The sequence below is a fragment of the Cornus florida genome, unplaced genomic scaffold, assembly GCF_030987335.1.
Source record: "Cornus florida cultivar Cherokee Brave unplaced genomic scaffold, ASM3098733v1 CherokeeBrave_3.0.0_Hap2_Chr11, whole genome shotgun sequence".
Classification (NCBI taxonomy): Eukaryota; Viridiplantae; Streptophyta; class Magnoliopsida; order Cornales; family Cornaceae; genus Cornus; species Cornus florida.
The window spans coordinates 42,452,587-42,472,274 of record NW_026775581.1 but is presented as its reverse complement, the minus strand read 5'-3'; the positions used below and the strand labels follow the sequence as shown (position 1 = coordinate 42,472,274).

General features: G+C 36.7%; 2 protein-coding genes across 3 annotated transcripts; one reads left to right on the top strand and one right to left on the bottom strand.

Annotated features, from left to right (window-relative positions):
* Positions 1-215: 215 nt before the first annotated feature.
* On the top strand, positions 216-6,795 carry LOC132284958 (probable UDP-arabinopyranose mutase 2). Its single transcript, XM_059787103.1, has 4 exons — positions 216-802; positions 5,636-5,886; positions 5,973-6,141; positions 6,257-6,795. The coding sequence occupies exons 1-4, from the start codon at positions 479-481 to the stop codon at positions 6,587-6,589; spliced, it is 1,077 nt and encodes a 358-aa protein (XP_059643086.1). The 5' UTR covers positions 216-478; the 3' UTR covers positions 6,590-6,795.
* A 4,097-nt stretch (positions 6,796-10,892) lies between these two features.
* Positions 10,893-19,187, bottom strand: LOC132283497 (putative disease resistance RPP13-like protein 1). 2 transcript variants are annotated; one of them, XM_059785443.1, is made up of 3 exons: positions 12,677-16,819; positions 12,326-12,436; positions 10,893-11,261 (listed from the first exon to the last, which is right to left on the bottom strand). In XM_059785443.1, the coding sequence occupies exon 1, from the start codon at positions 16,772-16,774 to the stop codon at positions 12,713-12,715; it is 4,062 nt and encodes a 1,353-aa protein (XP_059641426.1). In that variant the 5' UTR covers positions 16,775-16,819; the 3' UTR covers positions 10,893-11,261; positions 12,326-12,436; positions 12,677-12,712. The 2 variants fall into 2 exon arrangements, 1 of the variants encoding a protein (XP_059641426.1); XR_009472050.1 differs by lacking the exon at positions 12,677-16,819 and adding an exon at positions 18,932-19,187 and having other exon boundaries at positions 10,944-11,261.
* Between the last annotated feature and the right edge of the window lie 501 nt (positions 19,188-19,688).

Below are 19,688 nucleotides of genomic sequence, written 5' to 3'. Positions count from 1 at the left end.
TAACCATAAATGATAATGCCTAGTGTGCAAGAAATCCAAGTGATATGCAAAGGATTAAACTTATAACCTGTGGATATTTGATCAAAAACTTATTCGTGAAATTTGATCTTATTATTATACCCTTTTATAATTAAGATGAGATTCAAGTGTTATAACTTATTTATTTATAAGGTAATTTTAGAATTATGGAAGTATTACTTCATTACTTCTCACTAATTTTTTATTATTATTTTTGGATAGAAAGGATTTTCAGGAATAATTATCCCACTAATAAGAGGCAACCCAAACGTACTTCACACTAATAACAATTCCAATTCCAATTTTCAAATCCAAATCTTTTTGATTTGGTTCCAAACGGAGCGTAATTGCTTCACATACAAACGCCTGCTCTAGTGCGCTCTCACAATTCATTCCTCTCCTTCTCTGTCTCTCTCTACCCTGCAATCAATCTACGATCTGATCTCTCTCACTCGATTCAATGGCTGAAGCATCGGTTGCTCCGACGCCGCTTCTGAAAGATGAGCTTGACATAGTGATACCCACTATCCGAAACCTGGATTTCTTGGAGATGTGGAGGCCATTCTTTCAGCCGTACCATCTGATCATCGTCCAAGACGGTGACCCTTCGAGGATCATCAAGGTGCCGGATGGATTCGACTACGAACTCTACAATCGCAATGACATCGACCGAATTCTGGGTTCTAAGGCTTCCTGCATCTCATTCAAGGACTCTGCTTGCCGATGCTTCGGCTACATGATCTCTAAGAAGAAGTACATTTTCACAATTGACGACGATTGCTTTGTATGCAACTCTTCTTTTTCTCCTTCCTTAATTTCGTTTTTGCAAATTGTTTTGTGTGTGATCTGAATGTGTTATTTGATTTATTTATTTATTTATTTTGAAAGTTGATGTGGGCGTTGCTTGAAAGTTTGATTATTGATGTGTTTTGTTGCTGTGAAGTAGTGGGATCTGGTGAATTTCTCCAATATATATATATATATATATATATATATATATATATCTTGAGGGAATTTGAATTTTTGTGCGATGGAGTTGTGGGTTTTGATTTTTTGTAAGATTGGTTTATATTTGCTTCAAAAATTAAAGATTTTGCTTTTGATTTGGTTCAAACAATTGATTTGCTGATCTAGGACTGCCTTTTTTGTGGGGTTCATGAATTTAGATCTGGATTTGTTACTTGTATTTCGCTTCTCTTTAATTTTGTTTTTATAATCTCATATGATGTTTTTGAATTTTGCTTATTTAATGTGTTTGATCTGCATTGGCCTTTCTTTCTTTGAATTTCATATTGAGATTCGATCATCTTGGTAGCTTGGAGAAGTTCTGATTATGTTGGAAGGGAAGGGGAGGGGGGAGAGCTTTTGAATTTTGCATCAATGTATTTTTCAAGAAGCCATCATTTTAGAATTTCATTGTCATCATAGCATGTATGCTAGATTTGTCTACAACAAACTGAATTTTGATGAACTGGAGATGTTTTTTAGTTGATGTCTTGGATCTTGCCCATATTATATATGTTTAATTATTATCTGATACCCAATTCATATATATAAATTGGTTTTTCCTTGATATCTTTAAGTGTGTAGCATATGGATCTGATATGCACTCCTCCGGTACATACACTTGTGGATACGTGTCCAATACTTCCTAAATGTATTCATTATGAAAATATATTGTCTCTTATTTCAAACACGTTTCAGATACTTCAGGGTAGATGTTTGACATAATATAATTGATAGAAAAACCTTACAATTTCTTCAGAAGGAAATATTGAAAACATATCATGGCTAATTTAGTTTAGCATTTATAATAATGCAATATTAGTCTCAGCTTGTTTGTAATAATTAAAGTAACTAGTTCTAACATGACAAGCTCTTTGGAGGCACGATAGAAGAATAGGAAGACGTACGTTGGATTCAATCAAACGGGGACTAATCGTCGTGGCGTGGTCTCCATAGCTCCAAAGACTGACAAACGGATCAAACAATTTTTGTTTAAAATTTTTACGTAGGTATGTAGTATTTTTTTTTTTTTTTTTTTGTAGTGTATAATATTAGCATAGATTTTTTTTTTTTTTTTTTCCTTAGTTGGTACTCACACACACATGCCTCCACTAAGGTTCGAACCCCTGACCTCCCTTTGGGAAGTAGGAACCTGGTACCGCTAGGCTACTGCTGGTTATATTAGCGTAGTTTATAACTATATATAAATATCTATTTATATGCCCTTGCCGTATCTGTTTTCTATTAGAATAAAATGCAAAAAACATCTTTACAGTATTGATATAGTGCATACTCCCATCTGATGGTTGAAAAACAACCCTACAGTTTTCAAATCGTTTAAATAAGTGCATGATGTCAGATTGCTGTTAAAGGAGTAATAAAAAGATTAAAATACCTCTATTTGAATAGATAAGATAATAAATAAAAAATCAAAGGTTATGAAAAGACAAAAAAGAAAGAAATAAATGGCTTCATTTTGGTATAAGATATAACCCTAAGCAGCTAAACCTCAACCCTCAGCTTGCACGCATTACTTTCAAACTTAAGTTCATGATTAGTTCTCTCTCAACCTTACTCTCTCTTTCTCTCTCTCAACCCAACCTAAGTTCACGATCGGTTTTCTCTCAACCTTACTTTCTCTTTCTCAACCCACTCTCTTTGCTTGCACTCATTTCTCTCGACCCTAAGTTCACGATCAGTTTTTTCTCAACCTTTCTCTCTCTCTCTCAACCCACCCTCTTTGCTTGCACTCATTTCTCTCAACCCTAAGTTCACAGTTAGTTTTCTCTCAACCCACTCTCTTCGATCACCCTTATCTGCATGTCATATAATATCACTGCTATATTACAAGTAGTTATTTTATCCATCTTATCACTATAGTGGGCCACTGAGACAAGCAACTGTGAATTGTGTGACTCGTGCCTTTGGTCATTTTCCTTCCACCATTATTTGTAAGTGAAAGTGACCATAGCTTGTTATGGCTATGGGCCTATGGTGCTCTCCAGAAGAAGTGTGGAGCTCTCACGTTCCTTTTTTCTCGATTTGAGGCAATTGAATGAAGGATGAGTCTTTTGGATTCTTCTCTTTGTTTTTGACTGCACACATTTGGGCTGAAGTAGCATAGGCAATCTATATTGACAATAGTCTAACATTACCCCTCTGCATTTATTGAAAATTCTCCACACTCCTAGCCATCGACCCCTCCAAATGGCCATAATATCATAAAGCAACAGAAAGAAGTTGTAGCACCCTGCCAAAGGACAAAGCAAAAAGTTCCTTAATGCTTTAAAAGACGTGTTTAAAAGATGAGTCGTTCATAAATATAATATGGCAGTGCAAAAGAATACATGCATGTGTGTGTGTGAGAGAGAGAGAGAGATGCAAAAGGGTGCATTTACTGGGCCGATCTTAGTTTCTTTTTTGATATATATATATATATATATATAGAGAGAGAGAGAGAGAGAGAGAGAGAGAGATAAAAAAAGAGTGCAAGCTGTAGTTGAGAGAGTTGTAGAGGTAAAGAGAGTTGACAGAGTTGGAGAGAGTTGTGAAAACGACCTTGTTATGTGCTAATAGTGAATTTGTCCTAAAGTTTGGAAAGCACCCCTTACTGTCACAGCTGGTGCAAATGAGGGCCTAACGTTAGTTTGCCATTAACAGAGAATTTAAGACTTAAATGCTGTTATTAAAGAGAAAAATATATAGAGATATAAAAAAAGACAAAAATGGACAAACCAAAACCTTGTCATTTTGGTTTGCCTAAAATACCCCATCTCATGACTACGCACTCGATCACATATTTAACCATTCTCTCTCTCTCTTTCTCACATATGGCTTGCTTCACAATTTTTCTGCAACAGACCATTTAAACCCAACTCATCTCAATAGCCTTCATCATTGCAGCCACCGACACCGGAACTGCCCGACGGCCTCCATCTCCACCATTGTCGGAACCATTTTTGTATCAGCATCTCCTCCATCAGGTTTTGGCTCCCTCCTGATGGGTTCTTGTAGGGCATAACCACTCAGAGTTGTTGCGGGGAACGTGCTGCTATAAAAAATTATTTTTCTGAACCAGGTTTGATTGCACCAACTGGCTAATACCTTGGTGGCACGAAGTATACGGTGATCCAAGGGGAACTGAGGGCCATCATATGAGGAAATAAGGGCCCCAGTGGTGTTACTATTAAGAAGATGAATCAAACTTTGATCATTGGAATAGATGATGAGCCTATAACTCCTGGTCAATGCAACGTGATTGTTAAAAGGCCATTTGATAGTATATTTATGTAACTGGAAGTGATGTTGGATAACTGTGAGCAAATTGTTACCAACGAAAGATATAGTCTCTTGTATGAACTATTTGGCATCTTACTCTCTTGTGTTGGGATGGATTATGTTAATGCACTAGAATATTATCAAACATGGATATTTGGGCTTTTCTATTTTTGGTAAAAAAATTCTATATATATTTATATGAAAAATATATAAAGGGAATTTTTGAAAGAGGGAGAGGGTATTTTAGGGATTTTGTTTCTCATATATCACATCATGCTACTCACCTAGACTTCACTAATCGTGAATTCCTAACTGCTTCCTAACGGTAGGTTTTTTTTTCGCAAACAATTTATGCAACAATTTTATTTACTCAAAACGTAGTACATGGGTGTTATATGATATGAATACAATGAGGGCTTTTTTTTTTTTTTTTTAACATTTTTTGTGTGTGTGTGTGTGTGTAAGGGCAAGCCCAGTGCACGAGGCTCCTGCCATTGCGGGGTCTAGGGAGGGTTATATGTACACTAACCTTACCTCCTCATGCAGAGAGGTTCTTTCATTATTTTAAACCCGTGACCTCTAGGTCACAATGGAGTAACCTTACCATTGCGCCAAGGCTCACCTTAAATGTGTGTGTGTGTGTGATGTGTAAAGGGTCCTTTTTGTCATCTTAAAAGGGTAGCTTTGGGATTTCACGTTTACTTTATGTCACACATGGCTAACATTCATTTTTGACGGATATTGGACAAAAGGGGTGACTTTGCAACATTTTTAAAACAATAGGGGATTAGTAACACAAATTGAATTTTAGGGGGTCATTTTGCACATAAACTGCAGGGTTGATTTTTGCACTTTACCTTTTTTATTATTTAAGAATTTATCGTAGGTGTCATAACCGTTGTATTCAGTATCCATGTTATGGTTCATAGATTGGACATCATTAAATTATCTCGTCTCTTTCATCCTAGTTTGAGTTTAATTGAAGTTTTTATGGATCTTATGTGCCATGTGTTTTGATTTGAGATGGTTGGCTTAGGTTTCAATTTCATTACTGGAGTTTGTAAGAGCCATCTGTCTATTGCATCTAGATAGTACTTTGGGCTTTATTTCATGCACAAACATTGTCTTTTGAAGATGTTATATAAATTTACATCTAGAAATGTGTGTTTTTTATGTTCCTGAAAATTTTCCTTGTTAGTTGATTTGATCAAAATTATCAAATAGTCAAGGCACTCTATTTGCTTTACCATTTTTATTTATAATGTTGTCAACGGCTTTGAATAGTGGGCCATTCTTTGTTGTTCTAATGTTGAGGTTCCTTTTTTCAATAAAGGTTGCTAAAGATCCGTCCGGCAAAGAAATTAATGCACTTCAACAGCATATAAAGAATCTTCTATGCCCATCAACTCCCTTTTTCTATAACACCCTGTATGATCCGTATCGAGATGGTGCTGACTTCGTTCGTGGATACCCATTTAGTCTACGTGAGGGTGTCCCTACCGCAGTTTCTCATGGCCTCTGGCTTAACATCCCAGATTATGATGCCCCTACCCAGCTTGTCAAGCCACTTGAGAGAAACACTAGGTACAAATATCATTCTTGCACAAGAATTTACTACATACAATCTAAAGTGTATTTTCTTACTCATATGACCCTTTTTTTTTTTTCAGGTATGTAGATTTAGTCATGACAATTCCAAAGGGAACCCTCTTCCCCATGTGTGGGATGAATCTGGCATTTAACCGAGAACTGATCGGCCCTGCAATGTACTTTGGACTCATGGGTGATGGCCAACCTATTGGACGCTATGATGACATGTGGGCTGGCTGGTGTACCAAGGTACGTTTCATTTCATTAATTATTGCCTCATTGCTTCTTATTTCTGCAAATCTGCATTAAGTCTTGTGAAAAGATGTAGAATTGCTTACAGCTTTCGATTTATTGGTTCGTGTAGGTGATATGTGACCACTTGGGATTAGGAATCAAGACGGGTCTGCCCTACATCTGGCACAGCAAGGCAAGCAACCCATTTGTAAACCTGAAGAAGGAATACAAAGGAATCTACTGGCAAGAGGAGCTGATCCCATTTTTCCAGGCCGCTACCCTTCCGAAGGACTGCACCACTGTTCAGAAATGCTACATCGAACTCTCCAAGCAAGTCAAGGAAAAGCTTGGAAAGGTCGATGAATACTTCCTCAAGCTAGCCGATGCCATGGTCACGTGGATTGAAGCATGGGACGAACTCAACTCTTCGTCGTCTGAAGTACCCAACGGCACTGGAAAATAGGAAATTTCATCCATAGTTATTCTCTTCTTTTGATAGACATAGTCATTTATCCTGATCGGTTCAAAAGGACCTTAAATTAAGAACTTGAGTATTTATTTTGCAGGTTGGAGGTTATTATTATTAGTTCGTTTGTTCTTCTGTTAGTGTAGAACAATAAAATATTTAGCATTCTATTGAATTTAGATCTGAGCATTGTTTCCGGAAAATGAGTGACAAATTTCGATGGGTGTGTTTGTTGGACTTCTTTTGTTGTCTCTTTCAGTATTTTAAATTGAAACTGAGAAGGCCCAAGATCTAACTTTTTGACCAACAACAGGTCAATGTAAAATGAGAAATACTTGAAGCAGAATTCAAATTTAAGCTCTTTATACTCTTGAATGGTTTCTGAAGTGCCCAAGAGGCCAAACATGGTCAAGAGGAGCTGTAATACTTCTTGTTCTTTTTAAGACGATTTTGGCATACATGTTAAAAAAAAAATTTCCGGAAAAAACTTTTCTTTTTAAGGTAAAATATTATATTTATTTTTGCTTTTTCAGTGTTTGGCAAAGGCTAAGTCAGTGAAAGTGGAGGTATGCTATTCACAAAAAAAATGTATTTGAGTTACAAGTAACCTTATTTCTTCTATGTTAATAGATACATAATATTATTTGTTCGTTTGTTCTTCTATTAGAGGAGAATAATAAAATATTTTGCATTCTATTGAATTTAGATCTGAGCATTGTTTCCGGAAAATGAGTGACAAATTTTGATGGGTGTGTTTGTTGGACTTCTTTTGTTGTCTCTTTCAGCATTTTCAATTGAAACTGAGAAGGCCCGAGATCTAACTTTTTGACCAACAACAGGTCAATGTAAAATGAGAAATACTTGAAGCAGAGTTCAAATTTAAGCTCTCTATACTCTTGAATGGTTTCTGAAGTGCCCAAGAGGCCAAACATGGTCTAGTGGAGCTGTAATACTCCTTGTTCTTTTTAAGGCGATTTTGGCATACATGTTAAAAAAAAATTTTCCGGAAAAAACTTTCCTTTTTCAGGTAAAATATTATATTTATTTTTACTTTTTCAGTATTTGGCTAAGGCTAAGTCAGTGAAAGTGGATACGAAAGAGGGAGCGCCTCCCTCCACTTGTACATTGGTATGCTATTCACAAAAAAATGTATTTGAGTTACAAGTAACCTTATTTCTTCTAGCTTAATAGATACATAATATTAATAACAACTAAGATGTACAAAAATTATAGCATATTTTTTAATTTGTAACGAAACCTCGGAAATCTATATATTTATTTTAGATTGTTTAAGACATACGGTTTAAATATATATGTGTACACTCACTGTACACACACTTGATCTTTCTATCCTTAAACAACGGAACAAAAGTGATGAATGTACAGCCAACAACAATACGACAAGGATTGTTATTCTTTTTTCATATTGTAGGTTTTTCTTAGTTGTACACATTCCTAATTATTTTTATTCAGTATTTGGAATATTTTGAAAAATTGCCTTCAATAATAAATGTCATATAATAACCAATGAGAAATCATTATAAATTTGAGAATTTACAAATTGAATTCGTGAATTGACATTTTGGAAGAATTTGCTCTCAGAGTATCAATTTGCGCGGCGGAGTATGAGAGCGACATTTCCTTAGAAGAATTGTGTGAACTTAGGACAAATGTGTAGGTCGAGGTCGGGTGCGTAAAATAACTGGTCGAAAATTAATTGGTAAATTATTTTTGCTAAGTTTTAATATATTTTTTTTTTCGTAAATATTTTATACACAACCACACCAAAAACTAAAAATAATTTTGAAAAATATTTTACATGCAAACAAACGGAGCCAAGTGTCATCCAATTGAACCACTATTTTTCCATAGAGTTCTCTTAATAAATACAGTTTCAAGACCGGTTAGTTGTTCATAGAAACTCTTAAGAACTCGAGTCAGCAGAAGTACCAAATTTCCATAAGCACAACAATTTGTGTTTTCTTTTTTGTTCCATGTTGTAAAATAGACATTATTGTAAACAAGGGCGGAGCCAGTGTGTGCCCGGGAGAACATGCCCCCTTGCCTGGCCCCCTATATATATATGGTTTTTATTTTATTTTTTACATGTATATATATAGAAATTTGTATATTACATCCAAACAAACAGAGCCAAATGTCATCCAATTGAACCACTATTTTTTTCCACAGAGTTCTCTTGATAAATACAGATTCAAGACTGGTTAGTTGTTCATAGAAGCTCTCAAGAACTTGAGTTAGTAGAAGTACTAAATTTCCATAAGCACAACAACGGTGTTTTTTTTTGTTCCATGTTGTAAAATAGGCATTACTATCAACGCTCCCAAAGGAAGGTCAAATAGGGTTCAAGTCTCAGAAGAAACATGTATGTGTAAGTACCAACTAGGAAAAAAAAAAAATTAGACATTACTGTAAACAAGAGCGGAGCTGGCTGCCCCCTTATATATATATATATATATGGTTTTTATTTTATTTTATTTTATTTTTTACATGTATATATAAAATTTGTATATCATGCCCCCTAAAATTATTAGTTTTCAATTTTTTTAAAACTTTTTATATTTTTCCTCTTTTAATCTTTAAATTTCTTTAATTAACTTTTTTAAAAGGTTAAATTTTCCTTATTTAATCACGCTTTAATTGTTTTCTTCCAAATTCATTTTTCTTTCTCTTTTCTTTAGCTTATTCTTATTTTTTTTTTTAATAAAAAAATTCCCACTATGCCCCCCTGGAATTCAATCATTGGCTCCGCCCCTAGTGTAAATCCATGTTTTAAAAAGCTTTTACCGTGCATGGCAAAAGGGCTTTTTCCATTCCAGTCTTGTTTCAAGGGGGTATGCCTTCATTCTGATTTTGTATCTTATTTTTTAGGGTAAAGTACAGCAACACTTTCTGAGGTTTGTTAAAAGGACATTCAGATACAATTTAAGTCTATTTTGAGACAATGACACCCCCTCATGAGATTTGCAAGTCAAACATAGCCTTAAAACATGTAAAAAGTCAATTTTGCCCTTCACTATTTTATTAATTTTAATTATAAAATATCAAAATAATTAAAAGACCAAATTACCCTTGCCTCTTTCTCTCAATTACCCTCTACCCCCTCTTTCTGTTGCCTTAATTTCATCGACTTCAATTGCCTCAAGAATCAGGAATTCGAGGAAGTGACCAGCCCCCTAGCATTTCATAGGGTTCATCTTTCATCGCTGGTCTTATCTCATCCTTTCTAAGGTTTTTCTGAGGTTGAAGCCTCAATTCCTAGGATTCAAATGCTTCAATTGTTGAATCTTTCGCGATTGAAACAAGGGGTGTATATATATACATCTTCCATTGCGCAGCCGCCACTGCCCGTCCTCTGCATTGCCGCCACTGCCAAGCTGGTTAGTACCGTCACCATTCCTCTCCGATGCCAGTTAGTACCGTCACCGCCACGCCAGATCTCCTTGTCGTCTGTCCAAGTCCCTCTGGTTTAAGCTCAGATCTCGCTGGATCTCTTCCACTGCGCAGCTGCTGGCACCCGTCCACTATGGCAGTGGTTATGGTGGTGGGTGTTGTTGCGGCGGTGGTTGCAGTGGGTGTTGTTGCTGTGGCGCGCGGTTGTGGCAGTGGCGTTGGTGGTATGGATTTCTTAGTGGTGTGTTGGCGGTGGTTGTGGTGTGGTGGTTGTGGTGGGCTGTGAGGTCGGAGTTCTTAATTGGTGGTTTGGCGATGCGTGTGGCTGTGTTCTAGAAAGGGGTATTTAAGTCAATAAAAAGTGTTATATTTGTCAATTTTATATCAAAGGGTAATATAGTCAATTCATCATTGTAAGGATGTCTTTGTCCATTTTATCAAGTGTGAAGGGGTGTTTTTGTTCCAAAATGGGCTAAGTTTCTTTCGTGTTCTTTTATCAAACCTCAGTTACCTTATTTTTTAATGTATATAAAATCATCCGATTCATGGAAAAAGAAAAAAAAGAATGACACACTAGTTTTTCAAAAACATTATGCTACCATATACCATTTTGCTTACGCTGCGTTTGATTATATAAAATTTGAATTAATTTTTTTTTAATTCCGATTTCTTTCAAAAATCTAATCTATTTTTAGCTCATTTATTTTGCAAGTCAATATTTAACCAGTTTCAATCCAAAGCAGATTTTGTTTGAGCTTGAGTAGTTCAATTTATTTTATTTCATTTTCTTTACTGTACATACTTTTTTTAATATTATAAATGAAAGGGCATAGTGGTAAAGTGGATCCTTACAGTCATGCTCATCCCTTATTAGTCAACATGATCCAACTTCAGAAATGCAAAGGAGGTTTTAACACTAAGATGCAAATTACACCACATATGATCAATCAAGTCAATATCAACTCTTATAAAGCATACAGCTCCTAAGTTCACAAGCAACACATACAACTCCCAAATTCACAAGAAACAAATACAACTCCATAATTCCTCCTTCAAACATCCATAAAGTGTACACAGTCAGCCTTCCTGGACACGACTAAATCACAGAATTCCACCACCTCCATGACATGGACACCATTTTTACAACGTTACAGATTTGCAGGAAGTTATTCACCACGGAAATGGAAACGCGAAGGTTGATGAAGAGAAGGTTACTCTTGGATTTTGCAGTCTGAGAAATGCAAGCCCCAATGCCAATCTATAAACAAGTAGAGAATTCTCTTAGTCAATATAACTACTTTTTACAAGCCAATAAACGTGACTCAATAACAATAATAAACTACTAATGATAACAGATAGCAAAAACAACTATAATCTCACCTAGCAAATACAATTTTACCTGCTTGATGAGATTATAACTGACAATAATCTCACCTTTTTTGAATTGACTTAATAAGAAAAATATTATAACTGGTAAAATTTATATATGCTTCCTGGGAAGATAAAGCATCACAAAATTTCATACGATATCTAGACATCACAAAAGAGTCAACAAGACTATCTCATTGCAAAATTGTGTTAACAATGCTGTATTCTACCTTCAATTTGGTTCAGGTTTGATGGACAATGGAGATTTATTATAATGTATATGTGTGATTTAGTCATTGTGATTTAGTGGTTTTCAAGGAAAAAAAAGAACAGGGTTATTCATGTCAATTATAGAAGCAACATATAAGAGGGATATTAGGAAGCATTAAAAAAAAAAAAGAATTGCATCTATGCTTGGTACAATATATCTACATATAATTAGGTTAAATTTTATTTATTATTTATCATTTAAAGAAGAACTCCTACTCTTCCAAGATGGGTCAATGCTCAGTGTGATACTTGATAAACAGGAATGTTGAAGTTAATATAGCTAAATAGGGAGGGAAGAATAATTCAACACTTCCAATTAAGGACAACTTTGATGGTTTGATTGAGCAGATTTTTAATGTCTACAGCAACCAATATTAAAAAATTGTCTTGTGAAATAGATAGAATTGTTTTTCTCAATCCTTTTCACATCAAAGTCATTGTAATGATCATGTTTTAACCATGCTGTAATCCTGTCCAACAAGGAAAAACTGCATATATTTAGGAGCCAATAGCAGTTTCAAGAAGTACAATTTTATGGGAACAACGTGAGAAATAAATTTCACCTCTCGAATTCAATTAAACAACCATTTAAGTAATTGTGAAAAAGAAAACAAGACAAAAACAATTGTCACCCTGAATAACAAGAACAGAAAACATCAATTTGCCTGATGCTGAAGAAAATACCTCAAGATGAACAGCTAAACCATCCTAGATTGGCACACATTTTGACATTTCATCATGTATAAGAACTGTTCTCGGGTTTGGCCATTCTGTAGGACTTTAACATCTTGAATCCTGTAATACAACAATTTAATTCGTCAGACAAAAAGGTAAGTGCAAAGGAGCATAATCATGTTGGTATGAACAGTGAATTGTGACACCCCCAGCCCATGCTTTCATGTTGTTTCTGTTCGTACGTATGGAAAATACTAAAATGGGACAGGAGAAAATACATTTTGGTTGAGTCAAAATTTTGAACACTTGAAAATTAATTAAAATGAGATGCATGAGAGAGATTGTAGAACTTGAGCTTACTTGACAGAAGAATATAGTAGGGGTTCAATATCAGCTTTAAGAGAGGTAGAGGTAATTGGCATGCATTCTGACGTAGGGAATGTGGGCAATGTTGGGCCAGTAATCGCCTTTATTTTCCTCGCACTGTTTTTCAAGAACTGGACATTCCTTGATTTCTAAACATTGAAGTGTGGAAGGCAGACCCTCCTTTGGCAAGGATCGAAGCTTAGGGCACTTACGGATCAATAGACGTTTAAGAGAGGTGAGATTTTGGAGGCCACTGCCACTGCCACTGCCACTGCCACTGCCACTGCCACTGCCCTCGGATGATGATGATATGGATTTCAGATTCGGGCAGTCATGGATGCCTAGATTTTGAAAAGAGGTATGATTTTGGAGGCCCTTCAATGATATGGATTTCAGATTCGGCAGGTCTTGGATGTGTAATTTGGTTAGAGATGTAGGAAATAGAGAGTACTCATCATTGTCATCAACATCAGGAGGAAAAGAGACCAGGTCTGGATATCCACCTTTAATTTGAAATACTCGAAGAGAGGTGAGTCTGTGTAGACCCCATTCTAACAAGGGCTTCAGTACTTTCCCGCAACCAATAATAGTAAGCTTAGTTAGGTTGGGGGGCAAATTCCCATTCCCATTGCCTTGAGTAAAGGACTCAAGACATGGACAATCACATATTTCAATGGTTTCAAGTGATGCGAGGCTTTGAATCTGATCAATTGGCAACCATCTCAGATCATGGCAGCCGCTGATCTGAATCGATCTCAAGTTGGGGGTGGACAAGCAGCAGCCTGTTTCCGGAAAGGCCTCCAGACTTGGACATCTCCATATACGTAGGGATTCGAGGTTTTGAAGAATCTGGTTGGTGGTAACTAAGGATTTCAGATTCAAGCAATTCCAGACTGCAAGTGATCTGAGGTTGGGTAAGCCTCTTTCTGGAAATGACAAGGACTCCAGACCATCGCAATACCATATATTCAGATCACGGAGATGAGCAAAACTATTAGTATTCTTTATGCAACCCCCAAGTAACATTCCAACTTTTGGCCAATTCGAGATGAATATCTCAAGTGATGACATAATATCTATGTTAAAGTCCTCCTGTTGCTGCTGCTGCATGGTCGTCCCCGAAACCCAGTACTCCAAATTCACGCAGTCAGCAATATGAAGATACTTAAGAGGGGTGGGTAACATATTTTCGGTTGGCCAACTCCTCAATGATGGACAATCACGGATTTCCAAGTGTTCAACACCAGAGATGCCTTCAGGGAGGGACTCCAAGGCATCACAATTGCCTATCTCAAGTCTTCTAAGCGAGGGCGGGACACCCGTCCTCGGAAACCACAAAAGTTTTGAACACCAACTAATCTCTAAACATGTGAGAGAGGTGAGCTTATTCAGGTCATTTGGCAACTTCTCAAGTTTCACACAAGCTGTTATCTTCAGTTCCTGAAGATTAATGCAAGGCAACCCTTCATCATCTAATTGATCTTCTCCAAAGGAAACAAGTTGGGGGCACGACTCGACTCTCAGTCTCTGTAAACGGACAAGATTATTTTTCTGTGCAACCCCTCCACCATTTTGCCACAAAGCCACCAGTTGGTTGCATTTTTTGAACACAAGACTTTCGAGTGCTACCAAAGACAGCACCAATGCTTCCTCAAGCTGAGATAGCCCTCTAATATTCACAACTTCCAAGCTAGTTAGCGAGGTCACACCAACAATACTTTTTAGCACCACCTCCTCACACTCTTCCAAGTATAATGTTTGAAGAGAGGGAAGCCTTAAATGGGAAATCCTAATCAAATTCGGACAACCAAGTATACTGAGCTCACGAAGGCAAGGGAATTGTCTTCGAGCTTCTTCAACAACAATCCAATCTTTCCATGCAGGCATGTCTACAAATTTTAGAGTCTCCAGTGATGGAAAAGGAAGAACATCCCCCAAAATTTCTACTTCAAGCATGCCTTCAATGTATAACTCTTTGAGGTTGGGTAGTTTCTCGAGTGGTGCTAAAGATCTGCATTTTCTACAGCCTATAAGACTCAGGTTCACCATTTCAGAAAAGGATGGATTGCCTATCCAACTTGGAAATTCCGTGCCCCCATAGAACTTAACTTTGAGCCTTTTCAAGTTTATGTGAGGTTGCAGCTTGTCAAGCACATCCAATTCAAGTTCTTCATTTCGAGAATCGTTAAACTCACTGCACCATGCCAAATCTACTTCATTAAGGCACTCCTTATTCCTTAAATTTGCCTCATTTGCATCCCGAACATCTGTTATGTTTTGCAACTCTTCAATAGAAATATTCCCACGTAAAAGGCTCAGATTCCCCAACTCTTTCACTCTTGCCCCATTATTTTTGCAGCCCACAACAAACTTTGACAGTGTTTGCAAATTCTCTAGCTTACCAATACCTGAGGACATCTCTCGTAATTCCACAGTATCAACAATGTCAAGATGACGCAGATTAGTTAAATTCTCAGTGTTTGGAGGAAACATACAAAGATTTTTGCAACTGCGCAATAACAATGTTTGTAAATTGTAGAGAGTACTCACTGATTCAGGTAATGATCTGATTGAAGTCCTAGATAAATTAAGATACCTGAGATGTTTCAAAAGGCCAATTGAGTCCGGTAGCTCAGTTATAGAATAACCAGAAAAAGATAGCACCCTTAAGCATTGCAATTTCGGCAATAAATCAAACAAAACCTTTTTTGCTAAGTAACGTTCTTCTGAAGCATATGTCTGAATTGGTAATGCTAACAGAGTTCGCAACTGCTGAACTTTACAAAGAGGCTTGAACTTTTGAAAGACTTCAAATTTTTGACGAATAAATGACAAATGCCGAGTTCGTTTAGGAATTTCAAATTGCTCATTACCTTCCAACTTATTCAGCATAAAACATATATCCCCAGTGACGTGTAGAGCTAGATCATTTAGAAGGTCATGCATCACAAACCGTGATTTACTACCACTAGATTGTTGGAAAAATGATCTTGATAGAAGATCATCAAAACACTTGTAGCCAAAATCTTTCATTAGATCCTTTTCTTTTGATAGCTGCAACAGACCCACCCCCATCCACAACAGAACTAGTTCATCTTTGTCAAATTCATAGTCTTTTGGAAATGTTGCACAATAGGCAAAACATTGCTTCAAATGAGATGGAAGATAATGATAGCTCAATTTAAGAGCTGGAAGTATATCACTTTCTTCGGGTAGAATCCATATCCTGCTATTCAATATATCTACCCACTCATTTTGGTGCCGTTTAGTGCGCAAGAGGCCTGCAAGTGTTTTTACTGCCAAAGGCAAGCCTTTACATTTATTCACTATTTCCTCACCAATTCCTTTTAGATAGGGATCTGCATCAAAGTTTTCTTTCTCGAGTGCATGATGAGCAAATAAAGACAGACATTCATCGTTCGACAGCCCTTTTAGAAGGTAAGCCGGCTGAGACAGAGTCATGGTTGATGCAACGATTTCACTGCGAGTTGTGACAATAATTTTGCTCCCAGGTGCCCCAACATTAAAAGGACGTTTTAGGACCTCCCAGTCTCCATACTTCTCATTCCAAACATCGTCCAAAACAAAAAGAAATTTCTTTCTTGACAAGTTCTCCTTCAAATTCTGTTGAAGCATATCCAAAGACTCGGAGTCATGAGTTCTTAAAGTGACACCCTCGAGAATTGCCTTGGTCACTCTATGAACATAGGCCTGAAAATCATCAGAAACACAAACCCATGCCTTGACACCAAAATGACCCTTCACACGTTCATCATTATAGACGAGCTGAGCGAGAGTTGTCTTACCAATACCACCCATGCCCACAATGGGAATGACAGAGACATTGTCAACACTAGCTCCATCCCTCAACAACTCCTCAACTATAGCCTCTTGATCTCGTTCTCTGCCATAAACTTCAGATTTGTAGACCAAAGAAGTCGTTTCCCGCCCTCCTCTTCTCGTCTTGGACCCTGACCCAATATTCCCTTCACCATTCTCTTTCAAATTCAGGACATTCTTTCGGTTCTCAATGTCTTCTAATCTTTTAGTGATGTCCTCTATCTTCGACCTCGTATCGTTTTTGGAAGTCATCTTGGACCTTATACTACGATAAAGCTTAACAGCCGGGTTGAGTTTTTGTACCTTACTAGTAGAACCACTGGTGCTGGCATGAGATTGTTCCAAGACCAGCTGGCGTCTCAGAGCTTTAGTAGCGAGGTCGTCCAGCAAATCGTCCAAATCGTAGGCTAAGTCCGTAAGATCCTCCATCCATAATTTGACTGCAGCATCATTTTCCATTTGCTTGTCCTCCGCGTTGGCGAGAACAGCACGAATGGCTGGCAACATTTTCTCCAACTTCTTCAACTGACCATGGATTCCCTCACCGTGGGCATAGTTTGACACCGCCGGAGAGACCAACTTGTCGAGCAGCACCTGAATGATCGGCCCGAGAAAGATCCCCGCAGCCTCCATCGATCCTTTTGTGAAACCAAAGGAAGAAAGATTGAGGAGTGAGTTTTGCTTGCACGGATTAGATTCAAACCAAGAGCAAGAGGGGGTGGACGGGAAACTTCTAAAGTCCCTAGACATACTTTACCAAAGCAGTTTGATCGAAAATCAGACAAGCAAAGCATCAATTATTCACTGACAACCAATATTGTGGCATCTTTTATCTCAATCACTCATTTTCTTAGGATGCCATTTGAGTCTCTTATCTTGGATGTATTATAACATGGTATGGTGGTAATTCCTATATATGCTACGATTTCTTCTTCTATTAACCACAGCAATATCTAATGCATTATTTTAGACATATCTTTTTACATGTATTATTTTGGAAAAAAATTCATAAAACTCCTCTGGACTTGTAACAAGAATTGGCTTTGATGATTTTTTTTTTTGGCACAAAACCTCCCCCAACTATTACTATTTTAAACAAAAAAATAAAAATAAAAAAACCTTTCAAGAGCATGGATTTAACAGATGATGCTGATTATTACTATTATTTTTTTTTGACACTTTTAGCAGATGAGACATGCATAGAGATGTACAGTGCATTTTGTTTGTGTGTATGTGATCTTTTTGATACTAGGATTTGTCATTGCTATTTAATATTAAATTAAAAGTTATAATTATTACGGGAAAAATTACATAACTCCCTTCTATTATCATTTTGTCCAAAAAAACCCCACTAAAATTAAACACTCCCCTAAACTAAAAAAATGCTATCAAGTTATCACATACACGTAATCGACCCGTTTATTAGGTTGTGAAATGATAAAACTAATCTTATGATTTAATATTAAATTAAAAATTAATATTTATTATTGTGAAATTACGAAAATACCCATTATCTTCTTCTTCCTCTTCACTCTCTCTAGAACTTTTGCCCCTCTCTAAAATTAGACTCATCTCCACTCCTTCACCTGCATCAACAGCCTCAAGAAGCTCACCGGAGTTTGACTCGGCCAGATGCAGAAGCTCACTGATTTAACAACTAATCATCAATTCAGTTTGAACATATAACTCTGTGTAATTCAATTCAGTACAACAACTAATCATCAAAGAAAAAAAAAGTCCTCCACCATTCTCACATAGTGAAGGGCATAATCAGTGTAATTGATTGTTTGACCAATGTTTAAGAGCTGTAAATAGTTTTGTCACATTAATTTAATAATTTGGCTTCCTAAAGAGAAATTATATCAACAGGGCCCAAAAATCGTAGTACCCAGTATGAGGAAGCTTTGGATATTTAATATGCCTGCTCAAGTTGACCCTCCTCCTAATCTACGATGGCGTTCTCCTCCTGTGGGAGTTTTGAAACTCAATGAAAGTTTGGCCCATCTACAATTGGAGCTGCAGTCTGTACACTAGGTTAGCATGATGATCTAGTGGTTAAAGTTATTCTGCATTCAGCATATATATATATACACACACACACACACACTACAGTTACTACTACTCTTTTCATATAATTCTATGTTTATTAAAAATTTGTACTAGTTGCAAGAATAAACTAAAATAAAGAGCAGTGATAACCTACCACTCCAGAAGCACCCAACAACTGATTTTGATTTGTTTCCCCAACATTCACACTCATATATCTCGAATATATACACACGTATATGTATGTATATATATATACATACACATAAAGATAAAGCTAAAATGTGCAATACAATATATGAACGTCTAAACGAATTCAAAAATACAGATCAATACAACTGTCTTAGAGAAGAGAGAGCTCACAGAGACTTTCGAAGGAGAGAGAGAGTCGTATTGGGCCTTCCAAGTTTCTTGATCTTCGCTGGATCGCTTGGATTAGGAACTTGTGGAATGATGAAGCTTGGTTGGTCGATTCGCGCCGTGTTTGGATGAAAGAGAGAAGCTTGGTGAGTTGGTCGGTTCGCTCCTTCACCTGCATCAATAGCCTCAAGAAGCTCACCGGAGTCTGGCTCGGAGATGGATCTAATTTTAGAGAGAGAGAGAGAGAGAGAGAGAGAGGTGGGGGGGGGGGGGTAAAAAGTTCCATAGACTGAGTGAGGATGAAGAAGAATATGATGGGTATTTTCGTAATTTCACAATAAATATTAGTTTAAATTTAATATTAAATCATAAGGTTAATTTTGTCATTTCACAATTTAATCAAGAGGTCGGTTACGGGTATGTGGTAACTTGATAGCATTTCTTTAGTTCGGGGTGTTTAATTTTAGTGGGGATTTTTTTGGAGGAAAATGATACTAGAAAGGAGTTATGTGATTTTTTCCCTAATTATTATTTGAAAATTACAAAAATAATATTGGAGCAACTTATAGGCCATCGATTGCTAGTAAATAACAGCACATCTTTTATTTATTTATTTATTATTATTATTATTATTATTATTATTTTATAATTGATACTCTCACACACATGTCTTTATGGAGGCTTAAATCCTTTATCTCCCTTTTGGAAGTAAAGGTCTGATACCGCGAAGTCATTGGCTCGTTGATATAACAGCACATCT

Bases quoted from the DNA above. Each gene is read 5' to 3' on its own strand.
- LOC132283497 (XM_059785443.1), bottom strand. From the start codon at position 16,774: ATGACTTCCAAAAACGATACGAGGTCGAAGATAGAGGACATCACTAAA.
- LOC132284958 (XM_059787103.1), top strand. From the start codon at position 479: ATGGCTGAAGCATCGGTTGCTCCGACGCCGCTTCTGAAAGATGAGCTT. The intron at 803-5,635 runs GTATGCAACTCT...TTTTCAATAAAG, and splicing joins CAATTGACGACGATTGCTTT to GTTGCTAAAGATCCGTCCGG. The intron at 5,887-5,972 runs GTACAAATATCA...TTTTTTTTTCAG, and splicing joins CCACTTGAGAGAAACACTAG to GTATGTAGATTTAGTCATGA.